The sequence below is a fragment of the Lepus europaeus genome, chromosome 12 (assembly GCF_033115175.1).
Source record: "Lepus europaeus isolate LE1 chromosome 12, mLepTim1.pri, whole genome shotgun sequence".
Classification (NCBI taxonomy): Eukaryota; Metazoa; Chordata; class Mammalia; order Lagomorpha; family Leporidae; genus Lepus; species Lepus europaeus.
Window position 1 is genome coordinate 98,151,962 of NC_084838.1, and position 21,224 is coordinate 98,173,185.

The 21,224-nt window shown below is 44.8% G+C and overlaps 1 protein-coding gene and 1 pseudogene across 1 annotated transcript in view; both read left to right on the forward strand.

Moving 5' to 3' along the window:
- The window catches only part of AUH (AU RNA binding methylglutaconyl-CoA hydratase), a 168,015-nt gene that overhangs the window by 19,442 nt on the left and 127,349 nt on the right, over positions 1-21,224 (forward strand). The window contains exons 2-3 of the mRNA XM_062208586.1: positions 5,246-5,313; positions 5,423-5,510. Coding sequence (XP_062064570.1) covers positions 5,246-5,313; positions 5,423-5,510 — 156 coding nt within the window. The remainder of the gene's footprint in view (positions 1-5,245; positions 5,314-5,422; positions 5,511-21,224) is intronic.
- Positions 931-2,146, forward strand: LOC133771897 (small ribosomal subunit protein uS5-like; annotated as a pseudogene).

Sequence of the window (21,224 nt, forward strand, 5' to 3'; positions counted from 1 at the left end):
CGCAAGTGGGACTTGAAATACGATAAGTCTATAGAAGGCTAATTTTTAAGTTGATAATTTAATATGGTCCACAAATGATGTTATAAATATGCAAATGGCCCTTGGCAGAAAAAAGTTTCTCTACCCCTGGCCTAGAGGGAATGATTTAATAGGCAAGAAATAAGAACAGTTAATTTGTAAAAGAATGTAAAAGACTTTTAAACTTCTTTGATTTGACCTTAGTTCAGAAAAATGGTGAAATGTGATGTGAAGTGACATCACTTTCCTGGGTATGGTCAGAGTTCCACAAGATTCAATGTTGAATGAAGACCAGGGATTTTCTATAGCATTTCATAGGCCCCATACTGGCTGAAAATGATATGTATAGATAAGGTAGACTCTTCACACACATCATTTTCTTTTAAAGATTCCTAAATATAATCATGAGAAACCAATGGAAAGTAAGTTGTAGTAAAATAGTCAATTTCAGTATGAAAGTTCCAAAACTGCTGGAGGTAACTGATTTAGTGGATTTTGGTGACACTTTGCATATTCATAATGCTGCCGGCAGTGTCACATCTGGCACATACTATGGTAACACTTTAGTACTTATTCCATCCGGACTTCATGCTAGAGGCTGGCGTGGTGGCGCAGAGGGTTAAGCTACTGCTCCCAACGCTGGCATTACATGTCGAGACAACTTCCTGCTAATGCACCTGGGGAGCACTGGAAGATGGCCCAAATACTTGGGCTCCAGCCACCCACGAGGGAGGCTTTGGCCTGGCCCTGAAGTGGCTGCCACAGCCATTTTGAGAATGAACCAGTGGATTAAAGATTTCTCTCTCTCTCTCCTCCCACCTCTTCTTTGCTCCCTTTTTGCTCTACCATTTAAATAAATAAATAATCTCTTTTTTTTCCTTAACCTTTCCTTCTTCTCCAAGAGAACACCAAATGATGGATGATGCCAGTGCAGCAGGAAGGCCCAGAGGCTCTGAGGGCCCTGGAGTGGGAGGCTGCAGCAGCGACATCTGGGCTGCAGCCATGGAGCTCGCCAGAGGCCAGGCCAAGGACAAGGAGTAGCTCCCTGTCACCAGCCTGGGCCACTGGGTTAAGGACATAAAGATCAAGTCCCTGAAGGAGATCTAGCTCTCCTCCGTGCTCATCGGGGAGTCTGAGATCATTGCCTTTTTCTGGGGATGTCCCTCAAGGATGAGGCTTTGAAGATTGCACAGTGCAGAAGCGGACATGGGCTGGCCAGTGGACTAGGTTCAGGGCTTTTGTAGCCATGAGGGACTACAATGGTCATGTCAGCCTGGGTGTGAAATACTCTAAGGAGGTAGCCACTGCCATCCCAGGAGCCATCATCCTGGCCAAGCTGCTAGGGGAACAAGATTGGCAGACCCCACACTGAGCCTTGCAGATGCTGTGGCTCTGTGCTGGTGTGCCTCATTTCCATTCCCAGAGGCACTGGCATCGTTTCAGCCCTGTCTCCAAGAAGCTGCTGTGGTAGGCTGGCATTGATGACTGCTATGCCTCGGCCAGGGCCTGTACTGCCACCCTGGGCAGCTTTGCCAGGGCCACCTTTGATGCCATATCCAGAACCTACAGCTAACTGCCCTGTCCTGGCCCTGATCTCTGGAAAGAGACTCCCAGAGAGTGTCTGTGCAGAGGACCCAGGCTCCAGCTGTGGCTACAACATGGGTTTTTAAGCAAGAAAAATACACTGAATTAAGCCTTTTTTTTTTTTTTTAAATACATTAGAAGGGATGATGATAAGGAGGTATTTGTGTTGTAAGCTTTACTTGATCTTCCCAGTCCCAGAGAGTTTGAGACAGTTAGTATCTCAGCAGAGTTGGAAAGCGAGTGTGAGGAAGGTTAAGTAACTTGCCCAGGGATAAATAACTGGGAACTGGCAGACCCCAGAGCCTGTGCTCCTAACTTCTCTTAGTTAATATCAACGTAGATGTCTCAAAAGCACTTAGGATTCACTTTAATTCAAAACCGACCTCACCAGCTTTACTCTCCCCTGCTTTCACCTTGGTATGTTTCCGTGTGTTTTTTCTCATTCAATGTCATCTCCTTTCCACCAGTTTCTGAAACCAGAAACCTAGTGCACACTCTTGCTACCCCCTCAGATTCAGTCAGCCCTCAATCTTGTCAGCAGTAACTCCTTCTAGATCTGGTCTCTTGAAAAGCTCTTGAGCCCTTTCGCTTTTTATTTCTGGGGCTGCCAATGTCAGCTAGACTGCGGCGTGCACCTTGAAGCTTCTACCCTTACTCATTTCTGGTGTGACCTTCAAGTATGGACTGTTGCTGCCCCCCCCCCCCCAAATGTTGTATGTGTGTGTGTGTGTGTGCATTTATGCCTCCTTAACCACCTCCTTAGGATAAAGACTAGATGTTTAAGCAGAGCCTGCAAGGGACGTTGGGCTGTGCTGACCTCGTCTCTCTCATCGGCCACTCTTCTCCATCTGGGTGACAGGACCTTTAGTGGCACCATGAGTAGTTTGTGTGCTGCCTGCCTGGAGTTGAGCCTGCCTTTCCCACCCCGACCTTTAACTCCTCCTCATCCTTCTAGTCTCGGATAAGCTTTCCCCTGGCCATCTGCCCTTGTCCTCAAAGTACTGTAACACTGTAGCATGGAACACATTTGATTGGACATTTTAATGGATGTTACTGTTTGTCTTTCCCTCTGGATCCTTGAGGGCTGTAGTGCATACTCAGTGAATTTGCGTAGATAACACATATAGTGTTCGCTGCTTAGTTTTATCCTTGAGGAAGCTAAAGCTTTAATGGCATAGTGTGGTGTTAGAATGTGGAGTTGGATTGCTACTCAGGAGCTGAGATTAGTTATTTAACCTCTGCAGGTCCCAGTATTTTTTTTTTTTTTTAATCTCTTAACAAAGGGTAATGGTAAAGCCTGGCTCTGGGTGGTTGTGGGGATTGTGGGAGTTAATGCCTGTGGAGCGCTGGGGGCAGTGCCTGGGCCTGCTAACCTGCTCAGTGGGAGCTGCTGTCCTCAGTATTGGAATCCACCCAAGGTCATGCACTGGTTTCTTGCAAGAGCCTGTCACAGAAACTAATTCTCCTTCCTGCTCTTCTCCATCATGAGATCAAGTGGAACTCTTGCAAATTTATTCTGTTCTGAGTTGAAATTTATCTTTATACTTTGTTTTAAAAATGAGTTTGCACTGCTTCTTGCACAGAGAAGGTGTGTGTACATTTTGGTGCCTTCAGTTTAATCCAGTTTCAAATAAGGACCATACATACCCACCCCAACTCAGTGAAGGTGTTCCTGCTACACAATGAGAATTGATGCTTACTGAGGGAATAAGAGGGTTGAATAGATGCTAAAGAACTTTGCATGTGAAATTAAGGTTTTTTTTTTTTTTTTTTTTTTTTTTTTTTTTTTTTTTTAATTTATTTGACAGACAGAGAGAGAGACAGAGAGAAAGGTCTTCCTTCCGTTGGTTCACCCCCCAAATGGCTGTTATGGCCAGCGCTTCGCCAATCTGAAGCCAGGAGCCAGGTGCTTCCTCCTGGTATCCCATGCGGGTACAGGGCCCAAGCACTAGGGCCATCCTCCACTGCCCTCCCTGGCCACAGTAGAGCTGGACTGGAAGAGGAGCAACCGGGACTAGAACCCAGCACCCATATGGGATGCTGGCGCCACAGGTGGAGGATTAATCAAGTGAGCCACTGTGCCGGCCTCGGGTTGTTTTTTTTTTTTTTTTTTTTTTTTTTTTTTTTTTTTTTTTAATTATTTATTTATTTGAGAGGCAGAGTTAGAGAGAGGGAGAGACAGAGAGGTCTTCCATCCACTGGTTCACTCCCCAAATGGCTGCAGTGGCTGAAGCTGGGATGATTTGAAGCCAGGAGCCAGGAGCCAGGAGCTTTTTCCGGGTCTCCCACATGGGTACAGGAGCCCAAGCATTTGGGCCATTTCCTGCTCTTTCCCAGGCTATATACAGAGAGCCGGCCAGGAAGAGGAGCAGCTGGGACACGAATTGGCACCCATATGGGATGCCCACGCCACAAGCAGAGGCTTAACTTCCTGTGCCACAACACGGACCCCAAATTCAGATCTTTTAATTCAGACATTTTGAAATAAATAATTAAATGATTTTAAACATGACATGAATTCCATAAACAGAATTATTTTTAGAAAGTGGATCTGGCTGTAGCAGTTGGAATGAGAGCCTAGATTTAGAAGGTAGTCCTTGATAAAGTTAGAGGAGTAGGAGTGTTGTGAAAGAGTAATGAACTTTGTTTTCTAGAGACTGAGTTTAAGTTCCCTGTTGGACTTCAAAGTGGAAGCCCTCAGGTTAGGTATGGGACAGAAGTGGTGGGTGAAGCCTGGGATATAAATACTGAAAATTTTATAGTATGACAGAAACAGGAAACACACTGTTAACAAGCGGCATACCAGTAGAGAACAGATGATGTCATATTTGTATGTGACAAGATTTTGTTAGCTATTACTTCTGCATACTGTATTCTTGAGGATGATGAAACCACATTTTATGTAGTGTCCCGTAATTCAGAGATTGTGCTAAGTGTGGCCTTCCATCTAGTTAGTCTGATAGAATGATGTGAAAGTTAGTAAAATGTTTTCAGATTACCTGATGATAAGTAAGAAGAGAGGAATTGAGGCCGGCGCCGCGGCTCAATAGGCTAATCCTCTGCCTTGCGTCGCCGGCACAATTGGGTTCTAGTCCCAGTCAGGGCACTGGATTCTGTCCTGGTTGCTCCTCTTCCAGTCCAGCTCTCTGCTGTGGCCCGGGAGTGCAGTGGAGGATGGCCCAAGTGCTTGGGCCCTGCATCCCATGGGAGACCAGGAGAAGCACCTGGCTCCTGGCTTCAGATCAGCGCGCTGCGCCGGCCGCGGCGGCCATTGGAGGGTGAACCAACGGCAAAAAAAGACCTTTCTCTCTGTCTCTCTCTCTCACTGTCCACTCTGCCTGTCAAAAAAAAAAAAAAAAAAAAAAAAAAAAAAGAGAGGAATTGAAGAGGACCTCGTGTCATGAAGTTCGCCCTAAAAAGGCTGAGGAAAAGCTATGAATATTAAACAGGTTAATTTTATCTGTGTTGCAGGTATCATTTTCTGTAAGAATAGTTTTCTCTTAAGAAAAGAACAAGTTCCTGCAGTGGGCCCCAGGGAGGTGCAGCTTGGTTGGGCCCCAGGTTGGCTAGAGGTGTGCTGCGGAGTCGTTCTCTGAATCCCTCACTAACTCAACTGCCTGTGTTCTTTTCTCGCCTTAACTAGGAATTGTGGTGCTTGGAATAAACAGAGCCTATGGCAAAAATGCACTCAGTAGAAATCTGATAAAGATGGTGAGTGTGAAGATTCCGCATGTGTTTCTAATGCTCAGACACAGTGTTGACATCTACCTGGAAATGATTCTGTCCTTTTTTCTTCCTTACCCTCCCTGTTTTGGTTTAGCTCTCGAAAGCTGTGGATTCTTTAAAATCTGATAAGCAAGTGCGGACCATAATCATAAGGAGTGAAGTCCCAGGGATATTCTGTGCTGGTATGTAAATGAATGTTATTGCAACATTAAAGACTGTCTGATGTTTCCTCAGGAATAGCCTGGTTTTCATTAAAATGTTCTGTGCTTTGACTTCCATTACCAGCTCCTCTTTGTGTTTGCTGTTTCACCAGGAAAAAAAAAATAAGCATAGTCTGTCAGTGTTAGAAACTTCTGCAAAATGTGAGTTGAAAATACTTTGTTATTAAAATTTGTGTGTAGAACATGAATACTATTTATGAAACATGAGTTAGGGAGGAAAAGTTGGGTATCCTTTCACAGCTTTGTGCTTTATACTTATTAGTTGCTTTAAAAATACTTTTAATCACTAGTGGTAGCAGCCCCATCACAAAGTGTTATGTGTAGACATTTGCTTTCAAATTAGTATGGTAGTAGCCACCCAAATATGTGCCCATACATTGAACAGTACTTTTCTGTTGGTATCTACAGCACTGAAAGGCGGAACTAATTCATGTGTATGTATTTTTTTTGTTTGTGGTACATAATCCAAAGCTAAAGATTAAGTCATCTTGCATATTTCCTTATCTCCAAGTGTTTCTAAGCCATGATATTGAATGAGTCCATTTCAGCTAGTAAAAACTACAGGTGATCAAGGTGACCAATACTAATAGCATGCAGTATCATTGTGAATTACTAATAAGCAAATAAAAGTACATGGTGACTGAAGCAGAAAAAATATTTTTTCAGTAAAACTATCAGTGGGATAATCCCCTTGAAGTAATCAAAGAATTTGAGGGAATGACCTGCAGTGTTTTACTCTTTAAGCAATTATTTGTGGAGCATTTTGAGTACTTAGCACCCAAAACAGTTCTAAGGATATGAGGGAATATTTTTAGAGTGTTTTTAAGGGTGTCTTAGTTGTGGTCAATGTTCTTCATCTTCATTCTCAAGGGGCCTCTCTCCCTCCTCCTCTCCTTCCCTCCCTCCCTCCTTTCCTTCCTTCCTTCCAGATTTATTTGAAAGGCAAGGTTAGAGAGAGGGGAGTGATCTTCCATCTGCTGGTTCACTCCCCAGATGGCCACAATGACCCGGGCTGGGCTGGGCCTTGCTGGAGCCAATAACCAGGAACTTTATATGGGTCTCCCACGTGGATGGTAGGGGCCCAAACAGTTGGGTGGTCTGCTGTTGCTCTTCCCAGGCCATTAGCAGAGATCTGGATAGGAAGCGGAGCAGCCAGGGACGTGAACTGGCACCCATATGTGATGCTGGCATTGCAGGTGGTGGCTTAACACGAACGCTGGTCCATTGAGAAACCTTTTAAACCTTAATCTTTATTTTTTATTTTTTTTGACAGGCAGAGTAGGCAGTGAGAGAGAGAGAGACAGAGAGAAAGGTCTTCCTTTTCCGTTGGTTCACCCTTCAATGGCCGCTGCGGCTGGCGCGCTGTGGCTGGCGCACTGTGCTGATCCGAAGCCAGGAGCCAGGTGCCTCTCCCAGTCTCCCATGCGGGTTCAGGGCCCAAGGACTTGGGCCACAGCAGAGAGCTGGCCTGGAAGAGGAGCAACCGGGACAGAATCCGGTGCCCGGACTGGGACTAGAATCCGGTGTGTTGGTGCCGCAGGCGGAGGATCAGCCTAGTGAGCCGCAGCGCTGGCTAAACCTTAATCTTTATGGCTTCCACCTTAAAATGCTGCAGAATTTTATTATATTTGTTATTTGGGTAAATGAGTTATATTTTAACCCGGGTAAGATTTTATTGCTTTTTCAAAGCATAATGTAGTATATCTACAAGGATGAGATTTTACTGTTGTAGGCTTAAAAAAAAAGCATGGAATTATTACCCTCAACTGTTTGGGATACGACGGTGTGAATTTGTCAGACGAGAACAGTCCTATGGAGCTCGTGGGGCTGGTGGAGACTTTGATGTGTATGGTGTATATGAAGCACACAATACAGCACAGTCATTCAGGAATTTCTGCCTATCCATGAAGATTATGCCAGGACCATATGCAAGTCCACAGTGCTCCAGTCTCTTACATGGAAGGGTGTGGTATTTGCATATAGTATACTCACATTATCTGTGTACTTTAAATAATTTCTGGATTGCTTATCCTAATATAATGTAAATGCTTTGTTAACACTTGTTATGCCCTAATGTTTAGGTACATGTTGATTACAGATGCAGTGTTTTTACCACATATTTTTTGGTCTTTGCGTGGTTGAGTCTGAAGATATGAGGGCTAACTATATTCAGTGAGTGGTAACTCTTAATATTTCTTACATGCCTTTATATATTTTGAATCTTTTTTCTTAAATATTGTGAAAAATTAGCCAAGAGAATTAAAGATCCTTTTATCAGTAACTTAAAGGAGCCAGATGAACCTAGTCTGGAGGTTGACCAGTTGTCTGAACTCTGTGACTGGCTGCTGGGAGGCCTGGAGGCTCCTGGGGCTGATTGGAAGGATGGAGAATAGGGTTTAAGGAAGGGCCTACCTGTGTGGATCTTTGAGGAGGGTTTTGTTAAACTGTGAAACCAGAACAGCACTTCAAAATTCAGTGTAAATGATCACCTGGCAGTGACTTAACTCCCTTCCTTCCTCCCTCCCTCTCTCCCTTCCTTCCTTCCTTTGGTTCACTCCCCAAATGGCCGCTATGGCCGGTGCTGTGCCGATCCGATGCCAGGAGCCAGGTCCTCCTCCTGGTCTCTCACATGGGTGCAGGAACCCAAGTACTTGGGCCATCCTCCACTGCCTTCCCGGGCCACAGCAGAGAGCTGGACTGGAAGAGGAGCAACTGGGACAGAACCTGGTGCCCATATGGGATGCCAGCACCACAGGTAGAGGATTAACCAAGTGAGCCATGGCACCGGCCCCTTGACTTTTTTTTTTTTTTTAAAGATTATTTATTTATTTGAAAGTCAGAGTTACATACAGAGAGAAGGAGAGGCAGAGAGAGAGAGAGAGAGAGGTCTTCCATCTGCTGGTTCACTCCCCAATTGACCACAACGGCTGGAGCTGTGCCGATCAGGACCCAGGAGCCTCCTGCAGTCTCCCACACGGGTACAGGGGCCCAAGGACTTGGGCCATTTTCTACTGCTTTCCCAGGCCATAGCAGAGAGCTGGATTGGAAGTGGAGCAGCCGGGACTCGAACCAGCGCCCATATGGGATGCCAGCACGGCAGGCAGCGGCTTTACCTGCTGCGCCTTAGCACCGGCCTGGTTTTGACTTTCTATTGGTAATAGTTTTTTTTTGTTTGTTTGTTTTGTTTTTCTTGACAAGCAGAGTTAGACAGTGAGAGAGAGAGGCAGAGAGAAAGGTCTTCCTTCCATTGGCTCACCCCCCAAATGGCCGCTAAGGACGGTGCTGCGCCAATCCGAAGCCAGGAGCCAGGTGCTTCCTCCTGGTCTCCCATGCGGGTGCAGGGCCCAAGGACTTGGGCCATCCTCCACTGCCTTCCCAGGCCACAGCAGAGAGCTGGACTGGAAGAGGAGCAATTGGGACAGAACCAGTGCCCCAACCGGGACTAGAACAGCTTGCGGTGCAGGATTAGCCTAGTGAGCTGTGGCGCCGGCCGGTAATAGTTTTTGTAACTATCTCAGACTTACTGGTAGAATTCTTTTTGTTTGTTTCTTCTGCATCTCTGTATTGGTAATTTCTTCTGCATCTCTGTATTGGTAATATAGTAATATTCTTTGAAAAATAAAACTTTAGTGCTTTATTACAGTTTTAAGCTGTTACAGGTTGCCTTTTTCAGCACATACTAAATAATATGTGAAATGTTGCTTATCAGACTAACAAGTTAGCCTTGAATATTTTTTTTCCAGGTCAGTAAAGCTATTTGCTTTCCTTAATGTGCTGTTTCAACTTTTGTATCATCAGGGTAATCTGTTGTAACTCATAGGGCTGGAGGTTCTTGACTCACTTGTAATGGAAATTGACAGGTGGTCAATGTTCAACCCAGACAAGGTTTGTTGGGGGCTTAGAACCTTCTGGTTATCTGACTGAGCTGCACTGAGGTTTTTATCGGGTTGGGGAGGCGTGGCCACACCCCAAGGGTCTCTGGCTCTTCCCCCTCAGCACACAGCACTTTGGTTTGCACCTGTTCTGCACAGGTGTGGTGGCTCTTTTCACATGCGGTGTGCTCAAATGGTTGTGTTGCTCTCTACTGCCTCCCAGGAAGGTCGTGGATGGGTTGTAATGGGCTGTTCTAGATATTTGCTCTGGGTTGGGGACGTCCTTAATGGGGGCTGTTCTGTGATTGGGGTCTGGATGCTTCTTGCTTTGGATGGGTTTGGAGGTGGGTGGGATAGTCAGTAATCAGGGATGGTTGCATGGTCTGGTTGTGAGGGGTTTGATTTAGTGAGTCCTGTTTCTATCCTGTCTCATTTGAATTGGTGTAAGTTATTTACATTAGTAATTCAGTATGTGTAGTGAAACCTTGAGGTCAAGGACCTGGTTAAGGGTCTGGTAGTAGCTGAAAGTATGTATCTTTCTCTCTCTCATTTTATTTTTTTAAAAGATTTATTTTATTTATTTGAAAGAGTTACAGAGAGAGAGTTAGAGAGAGGTATTGCATCTGCTGGTTCACTCCCTAGATGGCCACAACAGCCAGCGCTGCGCTGATCCGAAGCCAGGAGCCAGGAGCTTCTTCAGGTCTCCCACGCGGGTGCAGGGGCCCAAGGACTTGGGCCATCTTGTACTGCTTTCCCAGGCCATAGCAGAGAGCTGGATCTGAAGAGGAGCAGCCGGGACTCAAACTGCTGCCCATATGGGATGCCGGTGCCTCAGGCCAGGGTGTTAACCTGCTGTGCCACAGTGCTGGCTCCCTATCTCTGATTTGTAGGAAGACTTATTTATTTGAAAGAGATACAGAGAGAGAAGGAGGGAGAGGGAGAAATCTTCTATCTGCTGGTTCACTCCCCAGATGGCTGTGACGGCGGGGGCTGGGCTGGTCTGAAGCTTCTTCTGGGTCTCCCACATGGGTACAGGAGCCCAAGCAGTTGGGCCATCTTCCACTACCTTTCCAGGCCATTAGCAGAGAACTGGATTGGAAGAGGAGCAGCCAAGACATGAACCGGCACCCATGTGGCATGCCAGTGCCTGCTATACCACAGCACTAGCCCCATTACTGAGGTTTTTCATCTAAATTTCAAAGAAGTATGAAGTCCTCTGCCTGCGGCGCCAGCACCCCAGGTTCTAGTCCTGGTCAGGGCGCTAGATTCTGTCCCAGTTGCTCCTTGTCCAGCTCTCTGCTATGGCCCGGGAAGGCAGTGGAGGATGGCCCAGGTCCTTGGGCCCTGCACCCGCATGGGAGACCAGGAGAAGCACCTGGCTCCTGGCTTCAGATCGGTACAGCTTGCCGGCTGCAACGTGCTGGCCTTAGTGGACACTTGAGGGAGGGTGAACCAACGGAAAAAGGAAGACTTTTCTCTCTGCCTCTCTCTCTCTCACTGTCTAACTCTGCCTGTCCAAAAAAAAAAAAAAAAAAAAAAAGAAGTCTCCTTCTTAAGTTCTTAAACTGTATAATAACATGTCTAAGTGGGCTAGGTTAATTGATGTGTGATGTCCACATGTTGTTATATATTAGTATATTGTTATGAGTTTTTGGCTGTTTATTCATAATGATATCTAAGTGCAGATAAAAACTACATCAGTTATGAAGGAATACATGTGTACTTTCAGCTGGTGGGCCGTACCCTGGCCATTTCTTCAGGGTGGCAATCAATGTTGTGTACTATATCCTGTACACGTTCCCTTAGAAGTAACCATTCTGATCATGAAAACTAATGGTGAAGCATTGGCCTAAATGTGTGCCTCCTCCCTCCCCTATGGTTTCTAGGAATTGTTTATTCATTTAAAGTTTATGGAGGGGGCTGGCGCTGTGATGTAGTGGGTAAAACCACCACCTGCAATGCTGGCATCCCATATAGGCGCCGGTTCTAGTCACAGCTACTCAACTTCTGATCCAGCTCTCTGCTATGGCCTGGGAAAGCAGTAGAAGATGGCCCAAGTCCTTGGGCCCCTGCACCCATGTGAGAGACCCGGAAGAAGCTCCTGGCTCCCTAGCTTTGGATCAGTGCAGCTCCGGCTGTTGCAGCCTTCTGGAGAGTGAACCATCGAATGGAAGACTCTCTCTCACTTTCTCTCTCTGCCTCTGCCTCTGTGACTCTCTGTAACTCAGCCTTTCAAATAAAGTAAATAAATCTTAAAAAAAAAAGTTTATTGGGGAATGCTCTGTAGCATAATGGTTTAAGCTGCCTTCTGTAGCACTGGCATCCCGTATCCATGCCAGTTCGAGTCCCCGCTGCTCCACTTCCCATCCAGCTTCCCAGTGATGTGCCTAGAAAAGCAGTGGAAGATGGCCCATGTACTTGGGCTCCAGCACCCATGTGGGAGATGCAGATGAAGTTCCTGGCTCCTGGCTTTGGCTTGGCCCATTCTTTGCCCGTTGCAGCCATTTGGGAAGTGAACAGTGAATGGAAGATCTCTCTCTTTCAGCTTATCCCTCTCTCTCTGTGATTATGACTTTCAAATAATAAATAAGTCTTGGGAAAAAATAGTTTATTTTTGTATCTTCAGCATATATTTGAAGAAAGCTAAAATAATTCTATTTCAAATAGTATAAGTAGGCAAATTTTTAATATATTGCCTGAATTGCTACTGCATTAGATGTGAACGTGTATCATGGTATGTTTGTTCAGCTATTCTAAAACCAAGTAGCACAGTGCATATGCATTGTTTTTACCATATTGCTGTTGAAATGGAATTTCATGAAAAATTACTGAGACATGATTTTTTCCCTTTGAAATTCCTAAAATAGATGATAAACAATTCTTGGTAATTGGTTCTGTATGTAGAACTCTAAATTGAGTGTTTCAGTGAGTTAAACCAGTATGGGCTTTTTTTTTTTTAAAGTAAAGATAGTTTTACTTCTGCTTTTGAATTCTAGTAAATTGTGTTATGACTAAAGACTTCTCACTAAAATTGTCAGAATGCATTGTTGAACATTGTGTATATTATTCTAGTGGATACATATGTCCTGACATGGATAGGTGAGAGCAAACTTTTGACTAATAAAGTCATTTGTTGAACATCGCTTCAGAGTCTTAGATCAGGAAGCTGGAAGCTGGAGCCAGGACTCTGAACCAGGATGGGATGTGGGCATCCAAGTGGTGTCTTAACTGCCATGCTAAATGCCTGTCCTTGTAATCTTCTCTTAGTTTATAGTGTGTCAGAAGAAGGTTTTTCATTTGGTTGGTTGGTTGTATGTAAGTTTTGAAAAGTTCATTTATGTAATGTGAAAGGCAGAGTGATAGAGAAAGAATGGGTGAGACAGAGATTTTCGTAGTTTATTCTCCAGATGCCTGCAGTAGCCCGGACTGGGTCAGAAACTCCAGTCAGGTCTCCCATGTGGGTGGCAGGGACCCACCATCTGGTGACTTCCCGGTTGAGCATTTGCAGGAAGCTGAATCAGAAGCAGAGGCAGGACTCCATCCCAGGCACTCCTGTATGGGATGCAAGAGCTTCACCTGCTGCACTGCAGCACCTGCCCCTGTATGTAACTTTTGAAAAAAAAAAAAAAAAAAAAAAAAAACATGTTTCATTGAGGTATGAAGTTCTTGCAACACAATTTACCAATTTTAAGTGTGTAATTGCGGAGTTTTGAAAGATATTTATGCACAAAATCATGGTACGGACCACGTTTATCACTTAAAGGTCTCTTGTGTCCATTTGCTGTCAGTCCCTTATTCTTATGCTGGCCCTCTAAATCACGAATCTCCTTGCTGCTACTTTAGTTTAATTCTCCTAGAATTTCTTGTAAACAGACTGTTCCTGTAGGTGATCTTTTGTGTCTAGTCTCTTTCACTTGACATAATGCTGTATTATATATTTCAGTAGCTTCCTTTTATTACTGGGCATGATTTTCATTTTATTGCTGAGTATTTTATGTGTTGAACAATCCATTATATGGATATATCACAATTTATTTTTTTTTTTTAAGATTTATTTGAAAGAATTGCAGAGAGAGAGAGAGAGAGAGAGAGAGAGAGAGAGAGAGAGAAGGTGCCTCTTTTTGCTAACTCACTCTCCAAATGGCTGCTATGGCCAGGGCTGGTCCATGGCTGGGCCAGGCCAAAGCCAGGAGCCAGGAGCTTCATCCGGGTCTCTTATGTGAGTGCAAGGGCCCAAGGACTTGGACCATTCTCTGCTGCTTTCCCAGCTACATTAGCAGAGAGCCGGATCAGAAGTAGAGCAGCCCTGACTTGATGGGATGCCGGTGCTGTGGAAGGCAGCTTAATCCGCTGTGCCACAGTGCTGCCCCTACAATTTATTTTTCTTCTGTTAACCAGGTTATGCCAGGTTATGGTCATTTGGGTTCTTCCATATTTTTGGCTTTTATGCATGTTCTTCTATGACTATTTACGTATATCTAATGTATGTTTTTATTTCTCTCAGGCAAATACTTATGAGTCGAATAACTGAGTTTCATCATTATTGTATATTTTGTTTCATAAGAAACTGCCAACTGTTTTCTTATCATTTTATATTCCCACCACATGCAGATTTTCCACATCCTCACCAACACTTGATATTGTCAGCCTTTAATTTTAGACATCCTAATGGATATGTAGCCCTATGTCATTGTGGTTTTAGTTTGTATTTCTCTAATGACTAATGATTTTGAGAGTTTTCTTGTTGCTTATTCCCTTTATATGGTGTTTGGTGAAACATTTTTTTTAATTTTTCTTTAACTCAGAAAGCCAAGAACTACTTAGAAGGGAAGAAGGCTGTTTCAGCTTACGGTTTGGAGGTTCACAGGTGGTGCTGTGGGTTTCATCATTTGGTGGGGCTGGAGGATAATGGAAGGAGGGTCACATGGCAAGTCAGGAAGCAGAGACAGGAAGCACATTCCTTCCTCTATGTCCAAATGTCAGTCTTTATAAAGCCATCCTGATTTTAGCCTACTGAAAAGACCCTGCCTTCTGTAACCATAATTGGATCAATATTAATCCATCCATTATTAACATTAATTCATTAGCCACTAACATAGGCATTGGAGCTTAAGTGCATGAGTTTGGGAGGATTCTGTTCAGACCATAGCATGTCGATTCACATCTTTATCTCGTGTTTCCTGTGGAATATCTTCTTACTGAGCTGTAAGAGTTGTTACAAGTCTTTTGTCTGATACATTTTATAAGTATTTTCTTCCACTCAGTGCCATGCCTTTTTTTTTTTTTCTAAAGATTTATTTATTTGAAAGACAGACTTATAGAGAGATAGAGCCAAAGAGAGAGATCTTCCATCTGCTAATTCACTCCCCAAATGGCCACCATGACCAGAGCTGAGCTGATCTGAATCCAGGAGCCAGGAGCTTCTTCTAGGTCTCCCATGTGAGCGCAGGGGCCCAAGCACTTGGGCCATCCTCTGCTGCTTTCCCAGGCCCTAGCAGTGAGCTGGATTGGAAGTGGAGCAGCTGGGACTCGAACCTGCACCCATATAGGATGCCAGCACTTGCAGGTCAAGCTTTAACCCACTATGCCATAGCGCCGGACCCCATGTCCTCTTTATTTTTTTTAAAAATTTATTTATTTGAAAGTCAGAGTTACACAGAGAGAGAAGGAGAGAAAGAGAGGGAAGTCTTCCACCCGCTGGTTCACTCCCCAAATGGCCGCAAAGGCCGGAGCTACACTGATCAGAAGCTAGGAGCCAGGAACTTCTTCCAGGTCTCTCACATGAGTGCAGGATCCCAAGGACTTTGGCCATTTTCTACTGCTTTCCCAGGCCATAGCAGAGAGCTGGATCAGAAGTGGCACCCATATGGGTGCCAGGCAGTGGCTTTACCCGCTAGGCCACAGTGCCACTCCTCCCCATATCTTCTTTATATTTTATTTTGAAGAACAAAATTTTCAGTTGATAATTGATTTATCAATTTTTTTGTCCTTTATTTTTCAATTAATTTATTTTTGGTGCATGTGAATTAAGAAATGTTAAGCCACAAAGATTATCTCCTATGTTTTTCTTCTAGTACTTTTGTAGTTTATCTGTTTTACGTTTAGACCTTTGATCCATTCTGAGTTAGTTTGTATATATGTTTTGAGATAAGGGAAGGATTGAGATAATATGGTATAGAACTTTTAGCATCCCCAACCTCTAGGGAGGGGAGGAGAGCCAGAGATTGAGCTCTGTCACCAGTGGCAATTGATTTATCAACCATGCCTAAGCAACGCAGCCTGCATAAAAATCTCCAAACAATGACGTTCAGGTTGGTAGACATGTCTGTGTGCTAGAAGGATGGTATGTGTGCCCATAAGAAGCATGGAAGCTTCACACTGACCCTATTCCTTGCTGTGTGTATCTTCCATTTGTTCCCGAGTGTAGCAGCTTCATAATAAAGCAGTAGATGTACACAAAATGGTTCCTGAGTTCTAGAAGTCATTCTACTGAATTAATAAACCTGAGGAGGGGTTTGTGGAAACACTCAAATTTACAGCTAGTTGGTCATAAGTATGGATTGTCCTTGGGACTTGTGATCGGCATTTGAAGTGTAGGCAATCTTATAGGACTGAGCCCTTGATCTGTGGAGTCGGTGCTGAATTTGGGAATTACTGTCAGAAATTAATTGAATTGTTGGACACCCACTTGGTGTTGGAGAGTCAGAGAATCATTGTGGAGCTCCCCCACCCATTTTGTGCCAGAGTGTAGACAAAAAGTCATTCCAGTTGGTGTGTGGAGTACAACTTACTAGACTAACTCAAAGAACTCAGGAAGCACTTTACCTATAATTACTGATTTATTATCAGGGATAAAAGTGAGGAACATCTGGTTGGAGGAGATGCATAGGGTTGAGCTGGGGTGGGAGTGGGGAGAGCAGAGCTTCCATATGCTCTAAGTGTGCCACCCTCCCAGCACATCCATGTGCTTACTAATACGGGAGATCCATAAAACCTTTTATTGATGGGGTTTTAATGGAGGCTCCATTACATAGGATGAGAGTGGAGAATGTCCCATTAGTTGTATAAGGCCCACGAAATCATTTGGTCTGGCTCTGCCATAGCAACTGTAGGTGGGACTAGAAATTCAGTGAATCTATGGCAGGCTAATTTTTTTAAAAAAAGATTTATTATTTGAATGGCAGAGTTACAGAGAGAGAAACAGAGAGACAGAGAGAGACAGACACAGAACTCTTCCATCTGCTGGCTCACTCCCTAAATGGCTCCAATCACTGGGGCTGGGCTGGTAGGAAGCCAGGAGCCTGGAATTCTGTCTTGGTCTCCCATGTGGGTGGCAGGGGCCCAAACTCTCAGAGCATCTTCTAATATTTTCCAAGTAGCATTAGTAAGGAGCTGGATCTGAAATGGAGCAGCTGGGATTCGAACTGCAACATAGTTAGGATGCCAGTGGGCTATGGCTTAACCTACTGTGCCACAATGCTGGCCCTGCATGCCAGTTTTCAAGTTGACAATTTTGTATGAATAATGTTATGAATATCCAAATGACCTTTGTCAGAAAGAAGGTTTCCCACCACTGAAAACAGGTTTTGCACTGACCCAGACCTGAATAAATGAGTGTGGAACTACATCTGGGTATCCTACATGGGTGTTAGGGACCCAAGTACCTGAGCTGTCACCTGCTGCTTCCCAGGACGTGCCTTAGCTGGAGCTGGAAGTGGAGCAAGATCCTGAACCCAGACACTCAGATATGCAGCATCCCAGGTGGCATTTGACTGCCATGCCAAATGCCCTCCTCATGTGTTTCATGTGTTTTGATGCCAGTATTAGTTAGTGGCATTTCTTTTTAATTTCATTCTCAGTTTTTTCTTGCTTAAAATATATGCAATTGATTTTTTCTATATTGTCCTCATATCTCCTGTGACTTGGTGAAACTCAGAACCGTGTTTTTCGTTTTTTTTGTTTTTTTAGATGGAGCTTTTTATGTAGGTGGTCAGAGTGTCAGCCATCTGCATGTAAGAACAGTTTTGCCTGTTCCTTCCCAATCCTTTTTTTCTTATTGTGGTGATTATGGCTTTCATCACAGCCTAACCTTTGCTTTTGATTCACTGACTTTTTTTTCCCCATTTACTTTTGGTTTAATTTACTCTGCTTTTTCTAGCTTCTTAAAGTGGAAGCTTAGATCGTTGATTTGAGGCCTTTTTATACAGGTAGAACTGTTTACTCTTTTAGTCACATTACATTTCTTCATTGAGCATGCCAGAGTTGCCATTAACCATGAGTCAAACTATTCATGCCCTTTCTGAGGAAGTGATAATTTGTTTCTGACTGTATTTCCAGTTTTAAAAATTCTGCCTACATGAAATTTTAGAGCCTCTAGAGACTATTTTCTTTTTTAGGGGTAGGAAATTATATTAGTAATGACCTGCTGACTCATCCCCTGCTTCCACTCTTGGCCCCTGGCTGCGCTCACCCAGCAGAGCTTCAAGCAACCAGTGGCTCACAACACCCCCTCCTTGAGCTAGTCCTCAGAAGTGAAGCGAGTGGGAGGCAGGTTGGTGATCCTTAGAGCTGCCCACGTCCTGATCCTGGAGCCTGTGAACCTGTAACCTCACGTGGCAAAGGGAAAGATCTGGAGATGGAGAGAGTCTGGATTTTCCTGGAGTGCCCAGTGGAAAGATGGGGTTCACGAAAGAGAGGCAGAAGGGATCTCAGAGGGAGCGAGGGGGATGGGAGGCTGAGGCTGGAAGTGTGGAGTGTGGGCAGCTGCTGGAAGCTGGGAGGGCAAGGAAGCTCAGCCTTCCTTCATGGCCGTAGGAGAGCCCTGCCAGCCCATGTGAGACACCTCATGCCACTCTCTGTGTGCCCTTGTAAGTTTGGGGACCTTTGTGCAGAGCACTAGGAAACAGAAATGTGAGTAAGGTCCCCCCTGTTCTGGCCACGTGATCTCTGCCCTGTCCACCTCCCCCTTTCCGCTTGTCCCCTCCTCTGGGCCGGGCAGAGTTTCTTGTCCTCTGTTAGACACAGCTTGTTCTCTGTCACTGGACAGGCCTCTGCGCGAGTGTCTTCTCCTTATCGAACTGTTCCCTTGCCACTGAAGTCAAAGCAGGCCTCCCTACTTCCCCTTCCCCGTCACATTTTCCTGTTCGCTTCATCTTAGCACTTTTCAGTTCCTGAATTTATTTTTTACTTATTTATTACCAGTCTTCCTCCCCCACAGTTGAGCTCTTTGGCTGGAATTAGGGCAGGGGCCTGTTGGCCAGAATAGTGCCGGGCTCATAGAAAGTGCTCAACAAGTGGTTCACGGAATGATTGTGTGCACAAAGTTGGTTGTCGAGGAAGCAATATTGGCAGAGTGTCCTGGCTAGCTAAAATATGCTCTCATGTATACAGGTTCGTGCAGGTGGCATCTGTGGTTATGAAATGTAGTTTGTTCTTGAGGTGTTGTCAGGGTCTCACAGGTGGAAGGCTGTGCCCGAAGTACCAGTAAATTCCACCACTTCCACGCATGAATTTGTAGCAGGGGCCGGGGAAATCACGACTTCAGCCTTACTACTTACTGTTAAAACTGTCAGAAGAACGGAGTTTTGGATGTACGCCTAAATGGACTTTAAGTTCTGCACTCCACCACCCCCAGAAAGGGACGCCTTGGAGGAGCCGTGCTGCCTCTGGGGTGAGCCGAGAGTGGGCCACAGGGCCTGGGCTGTTCTCCCTTCGTCTCCCTAAGCTGCCCAGCTGGGGGGGAGGAGGGCAGTGGAGGCGTGATCAGCCAGGCAGGTCCTTCCGTGAGGCCAGGGAAACTTGGTTCAGCTCTTCACCCTGGGTCAGCTTTTGTAGAACTCCAGCCACAAGAAAGGCAAAGTTGATAATATTAGGAAAAAAATTCAAATTGTATCAGTCTGCTCCTGGCAGTTTGCTTTCTTACTGTTTTTCCTAGAAACTGGCATTAGTCAAGATTGGGGTCAGCAGACTTTTCCAAGTCAAGGGGCGTATACTTCGTGGGCCTTTTGTAATCTTTGTCACAGTGCTTTCTTTAAAAACACCCTACTCTTTAGAAAAGTAAAGGCCGTTCCTTAGCTTGAGGGCCTTACAAAAACTGGGTGAGAGCTGCCTGCAGGCTGTAGCTCGCTGACCCTGTCTAGCCTAGGTTCCTTGCTGTCCTCTTTGCTTGGCCCTGTCCATTTCTTGGAACCTGTCTCCTGCAGCTTGAGGAGCCTGGCTGAGGGACACTGGGTTCTTTGGGAAGAAGCTCGAAGAGACCAGGTTGTGGCAGCGGTGTGTGCTGACGCACAGGAAATGTCCGTCTTTCATGTGTGATTGTGAGTGATGTGCACACAGCTGTGTGCTTCTAGTTATGGAAGTACTTCTCACAGCGCATGCTGGACGTGAACGCCAGTGGCAGTCAGGAGGATCTTGAGATTTCCAGCTCCCAAAGTCCCCTGATTAGAATTTCCACTTGATACGGTAGAAGTTTCTTTGGGGCAAAATAAGATTGAGAGACATGGAGGTAGTCAGTAGTTTTACGTGGGCTAAATAAAAGTGACGGCACTACGGTTTGTAATTAAATAGTGTTATCATGAATGTGCTCATTTAGAAAGTTTCTAATAGTGAGGATCAAGTACTTGTTCTCTCTTCTTAACTAAATGGTGGGTGATCTTCCTCTGGGAGTTATATGCAGTACCAGTAGGTTGGTTGGTTCTGTGACAGAGGGTGAAGCCGCCCTCCTAGAGTCTGTCTGAGAGAATGTGGCTGGTGCCAGCAGTGGCTCCGCTCATGGAGCACCTGCCCCACCTGGGTGTCGCTGCTGGTCCCAGCTGGAGCACCTTGCAGCCCAGCGTGATCTCTAGGGTTTGTTCAGATCACACAGCTCTCTGGTTGTTTTTGTTTCTCTTACAGTTAATTTTAATCATAGTACTCAGCCTAAAGTGAGAGGGATGCCTATTCCAGAGGGCTACATGCTTTATCTGTGTTCTCTGCCCTGAAAGCCCAGCCCATCAGCCATGACCTCCTCAGGTTAGGGAGGGCTCCATGCGCTAGCTGTGTGGGCTCCCGCCTTGCCCATCTGCACAGTGCCTTCAGTCTGCGCCCACCCTGCTCGTCAACAGCTGGACCAGCCATTTCCTGGATTTTTAAGGGAGCAGATCCAGCGCCAGTTACTCCAGAAAAGCAAGGTCTAGGGGTCTCCGTGGGCTCCTTGTTACTTCGGTGTCTTTGCTTCTAGGTCCTTTGTTGAGACAGAGCTAAGAATGAGATAAATAGAATTATATTATATATGCACACATACATTTCCATCTCTCTCTGTGTATGTGTGTGTGTGTATATGTATATATATATATATATATATATAGATAGATAGATAGATAGATAGCCATCAGTATACTAATACCTCCACTTCCACTTCATTACCACAAGGTTCGTTTTCATTTTCTCTCTTTGCATATTTGTATTGCCTGCTCAATCCTGTAATATACAGAATGTAATTTCACAATTGGTGATCTATACCACTATGGTAAACACACCTAACTAGAGTTTACTAGTAATTTATTGGTAGTGCTTTACAAACTTAGACTAAGGATTTAAAATACTGTAATACAGACTACTAAAAATACTGTACTGAGAAGTTATGCTGGTTGTTTCTTCTTGAATGTGGGTTATGTTTTATTCATTTGAAATAAAATTAGGTTTCCTTCCTGTTTACTTTATTTTAAATATTATTAACGTGCTTCAAAAGCCAAAACCATACAAAGAGGTACAAGCATGGAAGTGTTATTATAACCGTGTACCTGTGGCTCTGGCGTCCCATATG